The following is a 17,557-nucleotide window of genomic DNA, read 5'->3' on the forward strand; positions in this document are numbered from 1 at the left end:
TTTTACCCCTTTCATCTTACCTATTCTATTTTGTTGAGCTGATATTAAAAAAACTTTTTTTTAATGTTTATTTATTTCTGAGACAGAGAGAGACAGAGCATGAGTGGGGGAGGGGCAGAGAGAGAGGGAGACACAGAATCCAAAGCAGGCTCAAGGCTCTGAACTGTCAGCACAGAGCCTGACGCAGGACGCGAACTCACAAACCGTGAGATCATGACCTGAGCCGAAGTTAGACACTCAACCAACTAAGCCACCCAGGCACCCCAAATTGAGCTGTAGTTTTAGTAGTTACAGTAGTTTTAGTGCCTTTCCTTTTATTCTGCTTTTCATTTATTTATTTATTCATCCAACATCTAGAGAATGTCTGCTACCACAGGCAATGTACTAGCTTCTGGGATATAGCAAAGGACAAGAAGGCCAGGTCTCATGGTGTGTACATTCTACTGGGATTTGCCCTGTTGTTCTTTTTTTATTAACAAGGCTGGGATATTTGAAAATGGTATTTTGTTTAAGACACATCATTCGTCCCTTCTCCATTTTCTCTCTTACTTTTTAGTCCTTAATTAAACTTCTTATTTGATTAGAAGCAAAGCTTCTGTCCAAAGGAAGCTAAATAAGTTCAGTTACTTGTACTGGACAATGTTTTGCGTGTGTGTACACACAAGTCTTGCGTTGTGTATACGTAGGAATGTTGGAATCTGGATGACATTTGCGATTGGAGATTCCTAAGCCTCCTTGTACTTCTGTGACTGGGAAGGGTTTTGGAGAAGACAGGCTTGGTTAAACCAGTTGTCTTTTTGCCTCTGAAGAATACTCAACCAATGAACGAAGATTTGGTGAGGGCCTCTTATGCACAGGACATTGAGCTAGGTACTCTGGTAGAATGGGGTTCTACAGGTGCCAAATGTCAAGAAGAGAAAGGCCCAGCCTCTCCCTCAAGAAGCCCATCAGGGACATAGGACTATTTCCACACAGAAGGAGCGAGTGATGGAAGGCCATCGTGGTGAGGACAAGTAGGTACTTTAGAAAAGTCACAGGGGAAGACAATTCTCAGGGCATTATTGGCACTGGTGCAGTTTATTCTGAGACAGTTCCACTCCTTCCCACAGTTCTAGTGTGGACCTTCCCCTTCAAGCTGTGGGCCTTCCCTAAAATAGGTACCAATGGGAACTTGTCCCATCCCAGATGACAGGCTGTGGACACATATTTCCATCACATTGGCAGAGCTCACCCCCAGGAGCCAGGGACTAAGGTTTTCCTTTTTGAAAAAAGAGGACAATTTCCCTGACTATCTTCTCACAACTGCTAATAAGTTTGATTTGTACTTGCTTCCCAAGGCCCAGAGCCAATCACAAGCATTGTTTCTAGCTGTTAGCACAGGGAATTTGGTGTAGGTGCATCTTTAACCAGAGGGAAGAACAAACCTGTTTTCTTTCTTGAAGCCTAGGGATTTGTGGAATTGATCTACTGATGGCTGAGGGAGTGGTTTTCAATGTATTTTTTAATGACCTATATTAAGAAAGACATATTGCATCACCGCCTGTGACTGAAACAAGTTTCCCAAAACATTACTTACCCTTACTGTATGCAATGTCCTCAGATATTTTATATTCTATTTAATTTTTTTAAATGGATTGATCATGCACCAAATTAAATTCATGGGATAATCATGGGTTGTAACCCCAGTTTGAAAAACATTCTTTCGCAGCCAGTGCTGCTTTGATCCGCATGGGCCCTGCGGCCAAGGCTTGGTCTAGCACCCCCTTGTGGATTTCCGGACAACAGCAAGCACTCAGCTTTTCCAATCCCTGAGATGTCTTCTGAGGGAGGCTTGGACTGCCTTTGCTGGAAGATTTGAATCCATGGGCCTGTGCCTTTCCCAAAAGGAACATCTGCTAATTGTTGCTAAAATTTCAAATGGAGCATCTTCCCTCCTCTAGGATATGTCATCTTAGGACATTGTAGCAGCAAAACTCAGAGAAGAAAATTGTATTAAAAAGTGATGGAGGGGCGCCTGGGTGGCGCAGTCGGTTAAGCGTCCGACTTCAGCCAGGTCACGATCTCGCGGTCCGTGAGTTCGAGCCCCGCGTCAGGCTCTGGCCTGATGGCTCGGAGCCTGGAGCCTGTTTCCGGTTCTGCGTCTCCCTCTCTCTCTGCCCGTCCCCCGTTCGTGCTCTGTCTCTCTCTGTCCCAAAAATAAATAAAAAACGTTGAAAAAAAAAATTAAAAAAAAAAAAAAAAGTGATGGAGCTTGTCTCTGGCTTTTGACAAGTACTGCCCCCCTAGTTTTCATAGCTGCTAATAGATGATCAGTGGTAATTAAGCTAATGCATGTGAAGAGTGCCAACGGTGCCTGGTAAGAGTGTCCAAGAGATATTACTCCCCCACTGCCTCATAACTGATGAGGATTCCTTAATGTGTTGACAGGACTCCAAGATTTCTTATATCTCAGAGGGAATTCAGTCTGTCCTATACTAAAATTTCTCATAAAGGTTAAAAAATGTTTTTAATTCATTTCTCAATGCTTCTAAATGTAAAAAAGGTTGGAGGTTGGTGTGTGTGCCAACCCAGTGGGGCCATGGTGGTCGTGCAGAGAAGCATTAAGAGGTGGAAGCAAATACACAGATTGTAAAGCCAGGCTATTTCTGTCCATTTTCCATGACGTGTCCTATCCTACCTCCAACGGGCCCAAGTTGAGTGGAAACCTGTGACTTTTCATTCAGTCCAAGCATCAGGGATGCTTCTCAAAGCTGCTGGTGGCATGGAGCTAGGAGGGACTCCTGTTGTCCTTAGTAGTGAGACAGCAGCTTTGGGTCTCTTGTTGAGCTTGTGGCCAGTTAGTGAAGATAATAAGCGTCCAATGGTCAGGAACATCTATGCCCAAATGGCCCTTGCATACCCCTCCTCGGGTGTATTTTCTTCTTCCTTCTCTGTGCATGCTGCTCTCAGCCAGATTCTGGAACCAGCCTATGGCCAGCTGGGCCTGTTGTAGCAGCGGCCATACACGCCTGATGTGACCTCATCACATCACATGTGGCTCTGAGGCTGAGGCTTTGGCATGGCTAAATCAGTGGTCACCCACAAGTCACATTTTATTGAGCAGATGAGAAAGGAAGACAATACCTTAATAACAGAGAGCCAGGAACAGAGGGCCGCCCACTTAGACTTCACTTTATATTCAAGACAACCAACCTATAACTGTGATTTTAAACATACAGAAAAAGATGTCAGCAGATGAAGACCAAGGCTGAACAATAGAAACCAGCTCCAGGTCCCCAAGCTGGAGTTCAGAAGTCTGGCTCTCAGCCTTGCTGCCATAACTGTGGCCAGAATGCAAGGATGATTTACATATATTTGGCCATGTTACCCAAAGGCGAATGTTACTTGATATTTGTGGAAAAATATTTAAATTTCACCCCCAAGGATATTTGTCACTGAGGCTTTAAATTCCGACTCTGTCTGCCCAGTTTAGACCCTGCCCAGCATTTCAACGTCAGTCGCCCAAAGCAAAATGCTAATTCTGTCAAATGCATTCCAAGGGCTCACCTCTCTGGCTTGTATCTCTCAATTCAACTTGCAGACAATCAATGTGTGGCGTGCACATCACTCTAACACTCCCCGCCACCCATGGCTTTGGAAGAGAGGGACAGAAACAAACCTTTCTGGATCTTGTAGACTAGGGAACTCAGCTGCGCTCCTCAGACACTACGAGATGTCACATTTGGAGGGGGCTTTATGGTTTACAGTTGTTACTAAGTACTTTCACTCCGTTTGTGGCTTTTATTTCCATGGCTTACAGCTGAAAAGCTAAGGCCACATTAAGGGACGCACCCTAGATCTCACAGGTGTGGTTAATCTGAGATTCCAGCCCTGTATTTCCAATCCTAAGCTCCTCCCAGTCTGTCAGTGCCTGATTTTTGGACGCCTACGATTCTGGGAGGCCATATAAAGGGGGCTATGTGGTCCTGGTCTTTTGGTGCCTTTGTCTAGAACATGCTACCCATCTTTGACCTATCTACCTTGAGAAATCTTCTGTCTAAATGTTAATATTTATCATTTACAGCTGGCCACTGCACCCTTTCAAAGGTGAACACAGTAAAATTTATGACAGGTGTACTATCAGACAACAGAGGAGAATAAAAGCAGGAGGAAGTGTGGCAGCCTCCACCTGTGCAAACCATTCATCCAAGGCTGGGACACCTGGACGATTCTGGCATGGGGCTGCAGCCACGCATCTTCCTCCTGGGGCTGCTGTTGCTTCTGGGGCAAGGTAAGTCTTCCTTTTGCTCAGAGGGCAACTAATGGGTCAGCCTGCTGATGTCCCTTGTTGCTTAGAGCTTGAGAGAGGAATACCTCTTTTTCATGAGCACAGAATGCACAGGTTAGACCCAAGCAGGTTGGAATGCTGAGATTCAAGTGCCCACAGCTGTGAGGCAAGAGGCAGGTCTGGGGATAGGTGAAAATGCTGATGGGTAACAGTTCTGTGGTGCAGAAAAAAGCCGTCGGTAGAGGGAGTCACAAAGACCCAGGTTCTAGTTTTCTGTGCTGTGTGGCCTTGGGCAAGTTCTAGCTCCCTGGACCTTGATTTTTTTTTTTCTCATCCTTAAAATGGTAGTACTACTATTTACGGGTTTTTTTTTTTTGGTTTTTGCTAAAAGGAAAGAGGAAGGTAGGTTTCAGAAATGAGTGGGCTACTAGTCAGAGCTTTGGATTTATCCTGAACTAATGATTAGAAGATTGTGCCTCTGCCACATCCCCTTTGCCTCTCTCCTCCTGACCTCTGGCTCCTCTTTGTTTGGAAAGCCTTAAAGATGATTTTTTGGCCTCTCCATATGAGAGGCCTGGGCCCAGAGAGGGAAAGCACTTTCCCTCTAGCCCCCAGAGGTCTGGCTGGTGTCCAAGCACCAGTCTTGCTGCTTACCTTGGACAGGTTTGTTACCCTGTCTAATGGAGGTGCGTGTGGGGGGGGGGGGGGGAGCATGGTGCTCAAGGGTGCAGGGTATGAGGCAAGGGGAGGATAATAATGCTTGCTATGCTTAATATCCAGGGTGATCATATTTTCCTGATTGCTAAATGAGGCAGAGGAGCTTTTTCCTTCATGTTTGATCCATATGAATTCCTCTTTTGTGAAGTGCCTATTCAAGTGTGTTCCCATTTTTGTATAGGTTTTTCCTTTTTTCCCATGATTTAAAGGGTTTTTCATACATGCTGTGCACTTGCTCTTTGTGGGTGACAGGTACAGCTAATGTTTTCTGAACCTTGTCTTTCTGCTGTCTTTATGGAGACTTTAGACAAGCAAAATTCTGGATTTGGGGGAAATAAATGAAGATGACCCAAACGAGAACAAATGGAGGCAATTCAGAGGTTGCTGAAGCAGGGAAGGCAGCAACATTCACTTTGTTTGGGGAGACGCCAGCGCAGGCGGGGGTGTGGGAAAGCTTGACAGTGAAAAGGGGAAGGACTCAGGTGTGCTCTGACTGGAAGCTGTTGCCATGGGGAAGTTGGAGGCAGGCTAATGAGAAGCGAGGCATCTGACATGATTCATTCGGGGAACATATGTGGCTTTCTGTGGTTGGTCCTGAATTGGAAGCAGGGACAAAAAGTAGGGAAGCTGCAATCGGGGACCAGGTCCTCACTGTTCTAGACTGATGGCTGCTGGGGTGGTGGTTGGGTTTCCTGCTGGTGTGCTGGTCAGAGTTCAGTTTTATCAGTCGTCTGGCTGTTGTCGGTTTTGTGTTCTGTCTCTTTATTTCTAAAGTTTTCGATCTTATACTCTGGTTTCTCTTCAGATCATATAAATATTTCACCTTTTACTAACATTTTTAATCTTCATGGTTTGTGCTCTTTGGGTCTTATTTAAGAACTCCTCTCCTGCCTTGAGGTCTTGATGATATTATCCCATATCTCCTTCTAAAACTTCATAGATTTTCTTTTCTCATTTGGGTCTTGAATTCACCTGGGATTGGTTTTTGTGACTAGTGTACGAGAGGAACCGACTTTTACACACTTCTTTTTGTGCAAATACCTAGTTGTCTCCACACTATTTATGGTGAAGTCCATGGTTTCCTCACTGCTGTGAAGAGCCCTTTCTGTTCATATGGAAAGGGCTCAGATGTGCTTGCATCAGTTTCAGAACTCAGCTTTATCTATCCATTTGTCTGCCCCTTTGCCTACAGCACATTGTCTCAATACTGCAGCTTTATAGTAAGTTTTATTATTGGAGGAAACAGGTCTTTCTATTTTTTTTCTTCTTAAAAATGACTTGACCTTGAACTTCCATATACAGTTTACTTTCTGTCAATTTCTACCCCTCAAAAAACCTGTCGGGATTTTGATGAAAATTGCTCTGAATTCTATGGATCAAGTTCGGGACAACAAACATCTTTACAATATTGAGTCTTCCAAATCATGAGCATATATTTAGATCTTCTTTAATGCCTCTTGAAGTTTTATAGTTTCTCTGCTGAGGGCTTGTGTATGTTTTGTTTATTCTTAGGCATATGACCTTTTGTTGTCTGAATGGATTTTTAAATGTTTGCTTTGAAAATGTTTATATGGAATTGATTTTTATATATTGACTGTGAACCCAATTAAGTTCTGATAAATTTTAATAAGTTTTTTATCTGCATATTCTTTTGGATTTTCTATATACACAACCCTGCCAATAATGACAGTTTTGTTGCTCTCTTTTCAACCTATATACTGTTTCTTTCTTTTACTTTTCTTCCTGTGCTGGCTCCACTACAATTTTTCATGGAAGTGATGTTTGGAGGCATCCTTATTCCCAAGTTCAAAAAGAAAGTGTTTAACATTTTGTCAGTATGTATGGTGTATGCTGTAGGCTTTTCTGCGAATACTCTTTATAAGACTAAGCAGTTCTATCTTGTTACTAATCTGCTAAGAGATTTTTAAAAAATCATGAGTGGATATTGGATTTTATCTAATATTTTTTTCTGCACTTATTGAGAAGATTATATGATTGACTCCATTAAATTTGCTATTGTGATGAATTGACTTTATTATTTTATTCATTTTTTTCAGTCATTGCTTATTAGATTTACTGTAGACCACACATTGTATTTATTTACCCTGCCTTTTCCATCTCTTTTAATCTAGAATAGTTCTTTAGCCTCTTGGTTTGTTCTTTTGTGTCGATGAAAACTTTAGGCTGGCTTTTTGTATGTATGCACTTCAATTTGGATTTGTCCAAATTGTTTTTTTTTTTTTTTTTTTTTTTTTTTTTTTTGCTGGAATCAGATTAAACTCTCTGGGAAGAAATAAAAAATAGATCATGTTTTATCCTTAAGGTATTGCATCGGGGGATACATGTGATGCTGGTAAATACCCTAATTGATTGTGTTAAGTTTGGTAATTTGATTAAGGTGTGTCTGCCAGAGTTCTCCCTTGTAAGGGTGCCTCCCCCCATGTGATTTATAAGTTATCTGTGAGGAGGAACTGTGATCCTATGTGACCATTCTTCTACCCAATGGTTTTCCCATCCACTGATGATTCTTGCCTGAACTGAATATTACCAGGGTGACTGTAACGTGATGATTTTAAAATGTCTCTCATTCCTTCTAACATTGTTAGTTGGCATTCCCCCTTAAAAAAAATAAGAGATTCTCTTCTCTACCCCATTCTTATTATGTTTTATCTTTTTAATATAAAATAGATTTATGGGTTCTTTTATTATTTAAAAAATTTTTTAATGTTTGTTTTCGAGAAAGAGAGACAGAGAGACAGAGCATGAGGGGAGGGGCAGAGAGAGGGGGAGACACAGAATCTGAAGCAGGCTCCAGGCTCTGAGCTGTCAGCACTGAGCCTGACATGGGGTTCGAGCCCACAGACAGGGAGATCATGACCCGAGCCAAAGTCGGACACTTAACCAACTGAGCCACCCAGGTGCCTCTATGGATTCTTTTATTAGTCAGCGTGGTATAATCCATTCAGGTTGCTATTCATTTCGATGCTCAAGGAATTATGGATTTGGCCAGTGAGACGCCTTCATACTGCCTCCTGTGTCCCCATCCATTTTTAAGCACTTTTTAGTTTTATGGAACAAGCCATTCCAACTAATCCTGTGTTTTTCCAATCTCAGCCATGCAATTAGCCATTTCTTCAAGGTTCCAATTGTTGGAGGATTTTATTTAGAAACCAAGATTAGGTGCTAGGGGTGTTCATTGCTGCTGGAGTTATGTCCAAGCTCACCCAGTGGACAGAGCTAAGAAGTACAGTTTCCTTTTTAAAAAATAAATGTATACAAATGATCTCTAGGTAGAATTAGCCTTTTATCTCCTTCCCCCATTTCAGATTGGTTTTGTCCTTCTTCCACAGTGCAAACCAAGGTTACAAAAGCAACAATAAATCTTTTTGTTTGCTGAGTCCTGTGATACAACATAATATCGGAGCTACTCTAATAATAGCACCAATGACAATAGCACCAATGACAATGGTTTCTTGCCATTCTTTTTCCTTCGAGTATATCACACTCAAGGTATATAATCAATATACTTAGTTCAAAATCACTGGGATTAATTCTATTTCTTTTGTTCTCACTGTATGGTTATCTATCGGACACACAGTTAAGTTTGTCTCTGTATTCAGTTATAGGGTTTCTCCCATTCTTGTTGATTTTAGCTTATCTTTTGAATATATAGAACATTAACACGGTTCAGAAGTCAGAACTATGTGAAAAAAGACACTCAGAGAAGTTCCATCTCCTTTAGCCTTTCTTTTCTACTTATTCATGTAGATAACCAATTTCATTATTTTCATATCTTCACTATATTTCTTTTTGCAATATATTTTGTCTTCCTTCTTGCACAAATGATAACCTGTATGTTTTTTTGTTTATTTTAATTTTCTTCACCTAATGTATCCTGAGATTATACTGTATCCAGATCTTTTTCATTTTTTTCCAACTGTAGACTATTCCACTATTACCGTATATACTCAACAAGTCTCCTGATGTGGCCATTAGGTTGTTTCCAATATTTTGCTATTATAAGTAGTGTTGTCATGAACAATCATGTGCATATGTCTTTTTCATGTTGTTGGAAGTATAGCTTAGGATAAGTTCCTAGAACTTAGGAGTCAAAGGGTAAACACACTTAGTTTTGTTGGATGTTGTCAAATTTTCCTCTGTAAGGATTGTACCATTTTATATTCCCCCTGGTAGTATATAAATAAAATATCATCTTCTCCGTAGCTTGACAATATAGTGTATAGTCAAGCTTTAGAACTTTTGCAAAGGTCACAGGTGAGAAATGGCATTTTTAGTTTAATTTCTCTGATTACAAAGGAAGTTGAGTATCTTTTCTTATTTTTAAAGACCATGTGATCTCAGGTTCCAAAAAAGTAATGAAAAAGGTTAAGTCCCAATGTGCTAGCACTTTTCAAGTCTCTGCTTGCAAATGTTTGATAACATCCCATCGGCCCAAGCAATTCATATGGGCAACCTCAGGTTTAAGTGGAAGAGAAATAAACTTCTCTAGACAGAAGGAGCAGCAAAGTTACATTGTAAAGTGACACGCATCCACAGATGCGTATTTGTGACCATTTTGTAATGGTCTACGTTCACTGCTCTTTTCTTCAGGGTTTTTAATAGCTATTTTTGCATGTTTATTTTGCCAAATGAACTTTAGAATCAATTCATCTAGCTTTGGAAAAAAATCCATTGGCATTTTTATTGAAATTCACTTAAAATTAAAATGAAACTAGGCTTATCCAGAAGTATTTAATCTTTTATAATTATTATAAATGTTTTTTATTCTCTTCCACTATACTTCCAACTGGGCCAGCTCATATATTGATATATACAAAGGCTTTTACATTTTGCATGTTAATTTTATACTTTCTATCTTGCTACATATTATACCTTTTGAATTAGTTTTATCGTTAATTCTCTAGAGCAATTATACACCCATATCATTAGCAGATAAGAGTTTTCCTTCGTTTCTAATTCTTCTTCCTGTATTTATTTTTTCCTAATTGAATTGGCTAATATTCCAATACCATATTAAATAGCAGTGGTGATAGTGGCAATTCTCACCTTGTTCCTGACCTTAGTAGGAGGTAAATTTCTCCCTATTCAGTTGGATGATGGACTTTGGGAATTATCCATACATGCATAAATACACACACACACTCACGTGTGTGTGTGTGTGTGTGTGTGTGTGTGTGTGTGTGTGTTTGCATTAATGAAATATCCATAAATTTCTATTTCCTTGAGTGTTTTTATCAGGAATAAATGTTAAAGTTTGTTGAGTGTCTTTTTAGCATCTATGGAAATAATCTTATTTCCCCCCCTTAGATTAGTTATTATTTTGAATTATATTAATAGATTTGCTAATATTGGGCTATCTGTGCATTCCTGGAATAAAATCGAGTTGGTCATGGTATATTTTGTCTTTATATACCACTGGCCCTAGAAAACATGGATCTGAACCATGTGGGTCCACCTATATCCAATGTCTTTCAACAAACTTGTGGAAAATTTTTTGGAGATTTGTGACAATTCGAAACAACTCAGAAACAGCATAGCCTGGAAATATCAAAAACATTAAGAAAAAGTTAGGGATGTCACGAATGTGTTAATTCTATGTAAATACTAGTCTATTTTATTATTTACTACCATTAAAATGTACACAAATCTATTATGAAAAGTTAAAAATTATCAAAATTTACACAGAGACCATAGATTATCTTTTCATTTTTGATGTCTGGTATTCATAAAACATATACCATCTAGAGTATTTTGTATCCTTTAAGGCAATATTGATGTTAAGTACAACAGATAATTCATCTTGTAAACAGATGATGTAAACTTATGGATAAACACAAAGCTCTATACATGTATTTTCTCTTCCTTATTAACATTTTCTTTTCTCTAGCTTGCTTTATTATAAGAATACAGTATATAATCCATATAAAAAACAAAATATGTGTTAGCTGACTATGTTATTGGTAAGGATTCTGGTCAACAGTGGGCTATTAGTAGTAAGTTTGGGGGGGAATCAAAAGTTATGCATAGATTTTGTCTGTGTGGAGGGTCAGTGCTCCAACCTCCAGTTGTTCAAGGGTTGACTGTACTGCTGGATTTAGTTTGCTAACACTTGTGTAGGATTCTTTTTCTTACATGTTCATGAATGAAATTGAACTGTCATTTTCTTTTCTCTTGGTGCCCTTGTTGGATCTTGATATCAGTGTTCTACATTCTCGTAAAATGTATTTGGGAGTGTTTCTATTTTTCTTTCTTGAATAGTTTTTAATATGAATGGAATTCGTTGTATCTGGCTTTCTCAGTCAGTAGAGCATGAGACTCTTGATCTTGAGGCCACAAGTTCAAGCCCCATGTTGGGGGGTAGAGTTTACTTAAAAAAAATTATATAAAATATATGAATGGAATATTTTCCTTTACTTGGTAGAACTCACCAATAGCCTAGAATATATTTTGCTAGATTTTTGACTACTGACTCAGTTTATTTTTTTAATTATTTTTTAAAATATAATTTATTGTCAAGTTAGCTAACATACAGTGTATATAGAGTACTCTTGACTTCGGGAGTAGATTCCCATGACTCATCACTTACATACAACACCCAGTGCTCATCCCAATAAGTGCCCTCCTCAATGCCCATCACCTATTTTCCTCTCCTTCCACCCCACCATCAACTCTCAGTTTGTTCTCTGTATTTAAGAGTCTCTTATAGTTTGCCTCCCTCTCTGTTTGAAACTATTTTTCCCTTTCCCTTCCCCTATGGTCTTCTGTTCAGTTTCTCAAATTCCACATATGAATGAAAACATGATATCTGTCTTTCTCTGACTGACTTATTTCACTTAGCATTATAATCTCCAGTTTCATCCACGTTGTTGCAAATGGCAAGATTTCATTCTTTATCACTGGTAAGTAGTATTCCATTGTATATAGAAACCACATCTTTATCCATTCATCAGACCAGCCACATTTGGGTTCTTTCCATAATTTGGCTATTGTTGATAGCACTGCTATAAACATAGGGGCACATGTGCCCCTATGAATCGGCACTCCTCTATCCTTTGGATACATTCCTAGTAGTGCTATTGCTGTGTCATAGGGTAATTCTATTTTTAATTTTTTGAGGAACCTCCACACTGTTTCCCAGAGAGTTGCACTCGTTTGCATTCCCACCAACAGTGCAAGAGGGTCCCCTTTCTCCACATCCTTGCCAGCATCTGTTGTTTCCTGAGTTGTTAATTTTAGCCACTCTGACCTGTGTGAGGTGATATCTCAGTGTGGTTTTGATTTGTATTTCCCTGATGATGAGTGATGCTGAGCATCTTTTCATGTGCCTGTTGGTCATCTGGATGTCTTCTTTGGAAAAGTGTCTGTTCATGTCTTCTGCCCATTTCTTCACTGGATTATTTGTTTTTCAGGTGTTGAGTTTGGTAAGTTCTTTATAGATTTTGGATTCTAACCCTTTATCTGATAGGTCATTAGCAAATATCTTCTCCCATCCCCTGACTCAGTTTTTTAAATGGTTATAGAATTGTTCATATTTTTATTTCTTATAAGTATGTTTTGGAAAGTTTTGTCTTTCTAGGAATGTGTTCATTTCAAGTACATGTTGAAGTTTTTTGCATAATTTTTAGAGAATTTCTATTGTTATCTCTTTGATATCTGTAGCTTCTGTAGTTATGCCCCCTTTTTATTTCCAATACTGCTTATTTGTGACTTCATCCTTTTTCTATGATTCATCTTACCAGAGGTTTATCTACCTTATTAGTTTTTTGAAAGAACCAACTTTTGGCTTTATTGATCTTCTATGTCATAGTTGTCTGTTGCTGCAGAGCATGTTACAGTAAATCATATTGACAAACAGCAACCATTTTATTTACTCACAATTCAGTGGATCTGCAATTTGGGAAGACATCAGCTGGGACATCTTGTCCCTGTTCCACACGGTATTGTGTGGGACTGACATGGCCGATCTAAAATGACATGTCTGTTAACTTGGTACTGGGGTGTGTTGGTCCTCCTCCACATGGTCTTTCTAGGAGGACAGCCTGGGCTGGGTACAGAAGTACCTAAATGGGCAAAAATAGAACCCACAAGGCCTCTTAATGCCTGGGCCCAAGAGTCATTTCTGCTGCTTCTGTTGGTCAATGCAAATTTCAGGGCCAGCCTAGATACAAGGGGAAGGAAATAGACTTTACCTCTTGTGGGGAGGGGTGGCAAAAGTCACATTGCAAAGGGGCCTGCAGGATGGGAGGAAAGTTATGGTCCTTTTTGGAAAAATACACTAGGGTCTAAATTGTATTTTTTTTTCCTGTTTCATTAATTTCTGTGAATTAATCTCGCATGACATTTATAGTCTTTCTTGAATCTATGGCTTGATATCTTCCATAAATTTTGAAAATTCTCAGACAGTATCTCTTGAAATACTGCTTCTACTCCATTATTTCTGTCTTTTCCTTCCATGGCGCCAATTAAATGTATGTTTGGTTGTCTTACTTTATATACCGTGTCCCTTAGCCTCTATTCCAACTGTACCATCTTTTTGTATTTCTAGAAAATTGCTGCACTCTGAGTAATATATTATGACACATGTCCTAATTTATTCATTCTTTCAGTTGTGTCTAATGTGCTGTTAGACCTGATCATTAGAGGCTTTGAAAATATTTTTCAAATATAATTTACATGTATTTCTGTACCAAACTGACAATGCTACTTTTAAAAATAATTTTGTGTTTCCGTGAATAGCCTCAAATTTTCTTTTCCACCATCTTGGATCTGTTTCTACTGTATTTTTTTTTTTCTGCTGATTCTTACCTCTGGATACTTTGTTTCTCTCTTTGCCTAGTTATTTTTTATTGTGTGCAGCTCAGACTCCTCCAAGAGTTATTTGTAGACTCTTTGGGGCCTAAGATGAATATTACTGTATAAATGTAACTCTGTCGAGCTCTGGGGACATTGCCATTTGAGTGTCACTTCAAACTACACTCACAGCGTGAGGTTCTCTAGAACAGCCAGCCAAGCGCCACACTAACCACTGTGTATATATAACAGCTTCCACTTAAGAGGGATATACTGTTGGATGCCTGAGTGGCTTGGTTGGTTAAGCATCTGACTCTCAGTTTCAGCTTAGGTCATGATCTTGCAGTTTGTGAGTTTGAACCCCACGTCGAGCTCTGTGCTGACAGTGTGGAACCTGCTTGGGATCCTCTCTGCCCCTCCCCCACTTGCTCTCTTCCTCTCAAAATAAGTAAATAAAAACTTAAAAAAAAAAAGAAGAGGGATATACTATTATCCTCATTTTACAGATGAGAAAACTGAGACTCAGAAATTAAATAACTTCCCCAAGATCATCTAGCTGTAAGTACAGGAGCCAGAGTTCAGTCCTGAGACTGAGTCCTGAGTCATGGCTTTTTGCCACCACCCTGTATTACAGGGAGGGAAGAATCATAATTTGGCTTTTATTTAAGCTTTGAAATGGGCTCAACAAACAACACACGTAGAAATAGGTTCCTGTTCCAAAAGTTTGGGTGTATAAAACTGAAACATCATTATCTTAAAACTGCAATTGGCAAAAGCAAGTTGGCAAGAAACCACTGTATCTAATAAAGTATAATTTTTGCTAGAGCTTCATTTTCCTGGAATGGGTCAGCAGTTCCCTGGGAGACTGTCAGGCTGGGGAATGAAAACTCATCGCCTTGGTAATGCACCTGAGTCAGGCCTGTCACTGGTAAGCCAAAGGTAGGAGCAGGTAAGGAAAGGAATACCTCTTTTCTCATTAGAATAAGTACAGCCAGTCAATGTTTGTTTTACAGGGACCTAGAGTCGTTCCTGGAGGTTGCCAGCCGAGCCTTCTAGAAATCGTCTTTCCAAATAAGAGTAGATAGCAACCCTGGAGAGCTTTTGGTAGTCCAGGTTCTTCTAGTTATTGACGAGAGAGGAGTGGGGACTTGCTCAAGTCCCATAGCCAGTTGGTGGCCAAGCCATCCTTGGAACTCTGGTGTTAGACTCTCTTCTACATCAGATGCCTCAATCCCCATCTCCACCCCCTGCTCCAACTCACTTGCCTCCAAGTTCCTTCTGTCAGCCGCACACCCAGGTAAGGGATTCTCTCTGGGGGGACTCAGGAGCCATACTTTTCCTGGGCTGTCATCTGTACCTTGTAGTTTTTGAGGACTTTATCGTCGATCATCCTTTTCATCAAGTTGCATTTTTGCTACTGTCAGTTAACTGTCTGAGCGCTCTTCTAAGAACCCGAGTCGAGCTGAGCCTGGCTGGGAGATAATAAACCAAAAGAAGGAACCCTCAGGAGAGAGCTTATTTGCATAAAATCACTGGAGAAGAATTAAGTACCAAAATAGGTGAAGTAGCTGTAATGAAAGCAACAGGCTTCAGAGAACTGAGAGGTGAACGTGGGCTGGAGAAGTTTCACGTAGGAGGGAAACTCAGCGGAGCTCTGAAAGCTGTGTGGGATCAAGATAAACACAGGAGCAGGGAGGGCATGAAAGTTAGGGAGCAGCACACTCAGAGATGAAGTCGAGGTTCCTAGTGCAGGGAGCAGGTCTGCTGATCCGAGGGCAGGGTTAGTGTCGGGGGAGGAATTTGAAATCCCAAGACCAGAAGAATAGAGATTATCATAATATCTTTTGGCTTAAAGAGACTTCTAAAAGAACTATTCCCCCTTTTTTTTATTGTTTGTTTGTTTGTGTGTTGATTTATTTATTTATTTATTTTACATGAACAAAAACCGAACCCTTGGGCAGGTCAGGTTAAGTGACCTGCCCAAGGTTACGCAGCAAGCCCAGAATTTGGATTTGCTATCGTGGGAAGTGGGGAGCTATGACAGACTCTTCAGGAGGAGAGTGGCCTAATGCAAGTGGTATTTTGGACAAGATGAGTCTGCCAGCTTCAAACATAAAAGGTCATGTGTGGAAAGAGGCAGCACACTGGTGAATTTGTGTGCCTGCCTCCTAGAAAGAGGCCCCGCAGGGAGTTTGCTTGGTTCTGGGAAGGCCAAGCGCTTTTCTTTTAGGCAACTGTCTCCTCTTGTGTTCTTGCATCTCAGTGGGAACAGTGGTCCTTAGCCCATGTTCTCTTCTTCACACTAGAACCTTCCAGTTGTCTCTGGAAAGAGACTTTCCTGATTGCGGGGGAGGGTGGACCATGAGGCCCCCGCACAGCTCCCTGAGATTCCCCTCCTGTTGGAGCTCACTAATAATCGCTACCACCCCCATCCACCTTTGAGGGTCCCCGTTAAATCTCTGACTGGAGCTGGGAATGATTGTGGAGGGTATTGGCATGGGAGGAGTCAGGGCCCTGGCCAGCCGCTGCTGAGATACCACTGGTTCACCTTCACCATGGCACCCTCTTCTTCGGGTTGTTCGTCCTGGCTCTGGGCCTACCTCAATTGTTCCCATGAGGAAGGTGAGGAAAACCTAATTGACAAGCAAAGCCTTCCTCGTCTCAGGTCATATAATGAGCGAAAGGCAAAGCCTTAAGTCAACTGCAGATGTGCTCCCTCCCATTCAAACTGCTCCCTAAAGACTTCTTCCCTCTCCCCCGACACAGGGTGTATGATGTTGGATACTGGGTGGGCATCAGGAGGTGGAGACAGGAGGGTGCACTGGTCTGTGTCTGGGATGGAATCTGTAATGGGTGGTGGTGTCCCCTGTGGTCATCAGCACAGGACACGGAGTATCTAGAGAATGTTGGTTTGGGACTTCTCAAGTCATCTCTAATGTTTTTTGTACAATCATCAGACTAGAGGATGTGTCTACCCAAAAAGTTGTGACCGTGTTAATACTGTTATCATTCTTTGGCATGCCTGATGAAAAATTGAGATTGATGAGTTAGGACAGCCAAAAAAAAAAAACTGGTCTTATAGACGTGACAAAAGAATAAATTTCCACATGCCAGGAACTCAGGCTATAGAGCAACACACACAACAAGCCCTTTAAGAACATTCTTTTAAAAAGACTTTGGTCCCAAGGAAAGCATATCAGATGACATTAAGGAGAATCAAATTCCACATCATGGTCTTTTTAGTAACTTGCTGAGTGATCTTCGGCAAGTTTGTTAACCTCTCTGAGTCTTAGATTCCTGAGACATTAAATGAGATGATATCAAAGATCTGCCCACGTTGGCCATTCTAGAATTCTTTATTATTTTTTTTATTGTTTATTTTTGAGAGAGACCTAGTGCAAGTGAGGAAGGGGCAGAGAGTGAGAGGGAGACACAGAATCCGAAGCAGGCTCCAGGCTCTGAGCTGTCAGCACAGAGCCCAATGTGGGGCTCGATCCCATGAACCGTGAGATCATGACCTGAGCCGAAGTCGGATGTTTAACCGACTGAACCACCCAGCTGCCCCACCATTCTAGAATTCTAAGACAAATGTTTAGAGGTTAGTCTAGCTACCCCAGAAAGATTCTCTAGTCCTCACTGTCCCCTTCTACTGACTATGGCATGTGACCATCAAAGCACCACACTGAGGAAGAGATACTGACATCCTGTGACGCTTGGCGCACAGGCGGTCCTGGTGTTGGAGCAGCAGCCAAGCATGACTTG

The 17,557-nt window shown here is 40.8% G+C and overlaps 1 protein-coding gene across 1 annotated transcript in view; it reads left to right on the forward strand.

Moving 5' to 3' along the window:
• PLB1 (phospholipase B1) overlaps positions 1-17,557 on the forward strand; it is a 144,172-nt gene that overhangs the window by 17,359 nt on the left and 109,256 nt on the right. Inside the window, 1 exon segment of the mRNA XM_058682913.1 lies at positions 4,064-4,270. Coding sequence (XP_058538896.1) covers positions 4,216-4,270 — 55 coding nt within the window. The 5' untranslated portion in view covers positions 4,064-4,215.

Source organism: Neofelis nebulosa, chromosome 9 (genome assembly GCF_028018385.1).
Source record: "Neofelis nebulosa isolate mNeoNeb1 chromosome 9, mNeoNeb1.pri, whole genome shotgun sequence".
Classification (NCBI taxonomy): domain Eukaryota; kingdom Metazoa; phylum Chordata; class Mammalia; order Carnivora; family Felidae; genus Neofelis; species Neofelis nebulosa.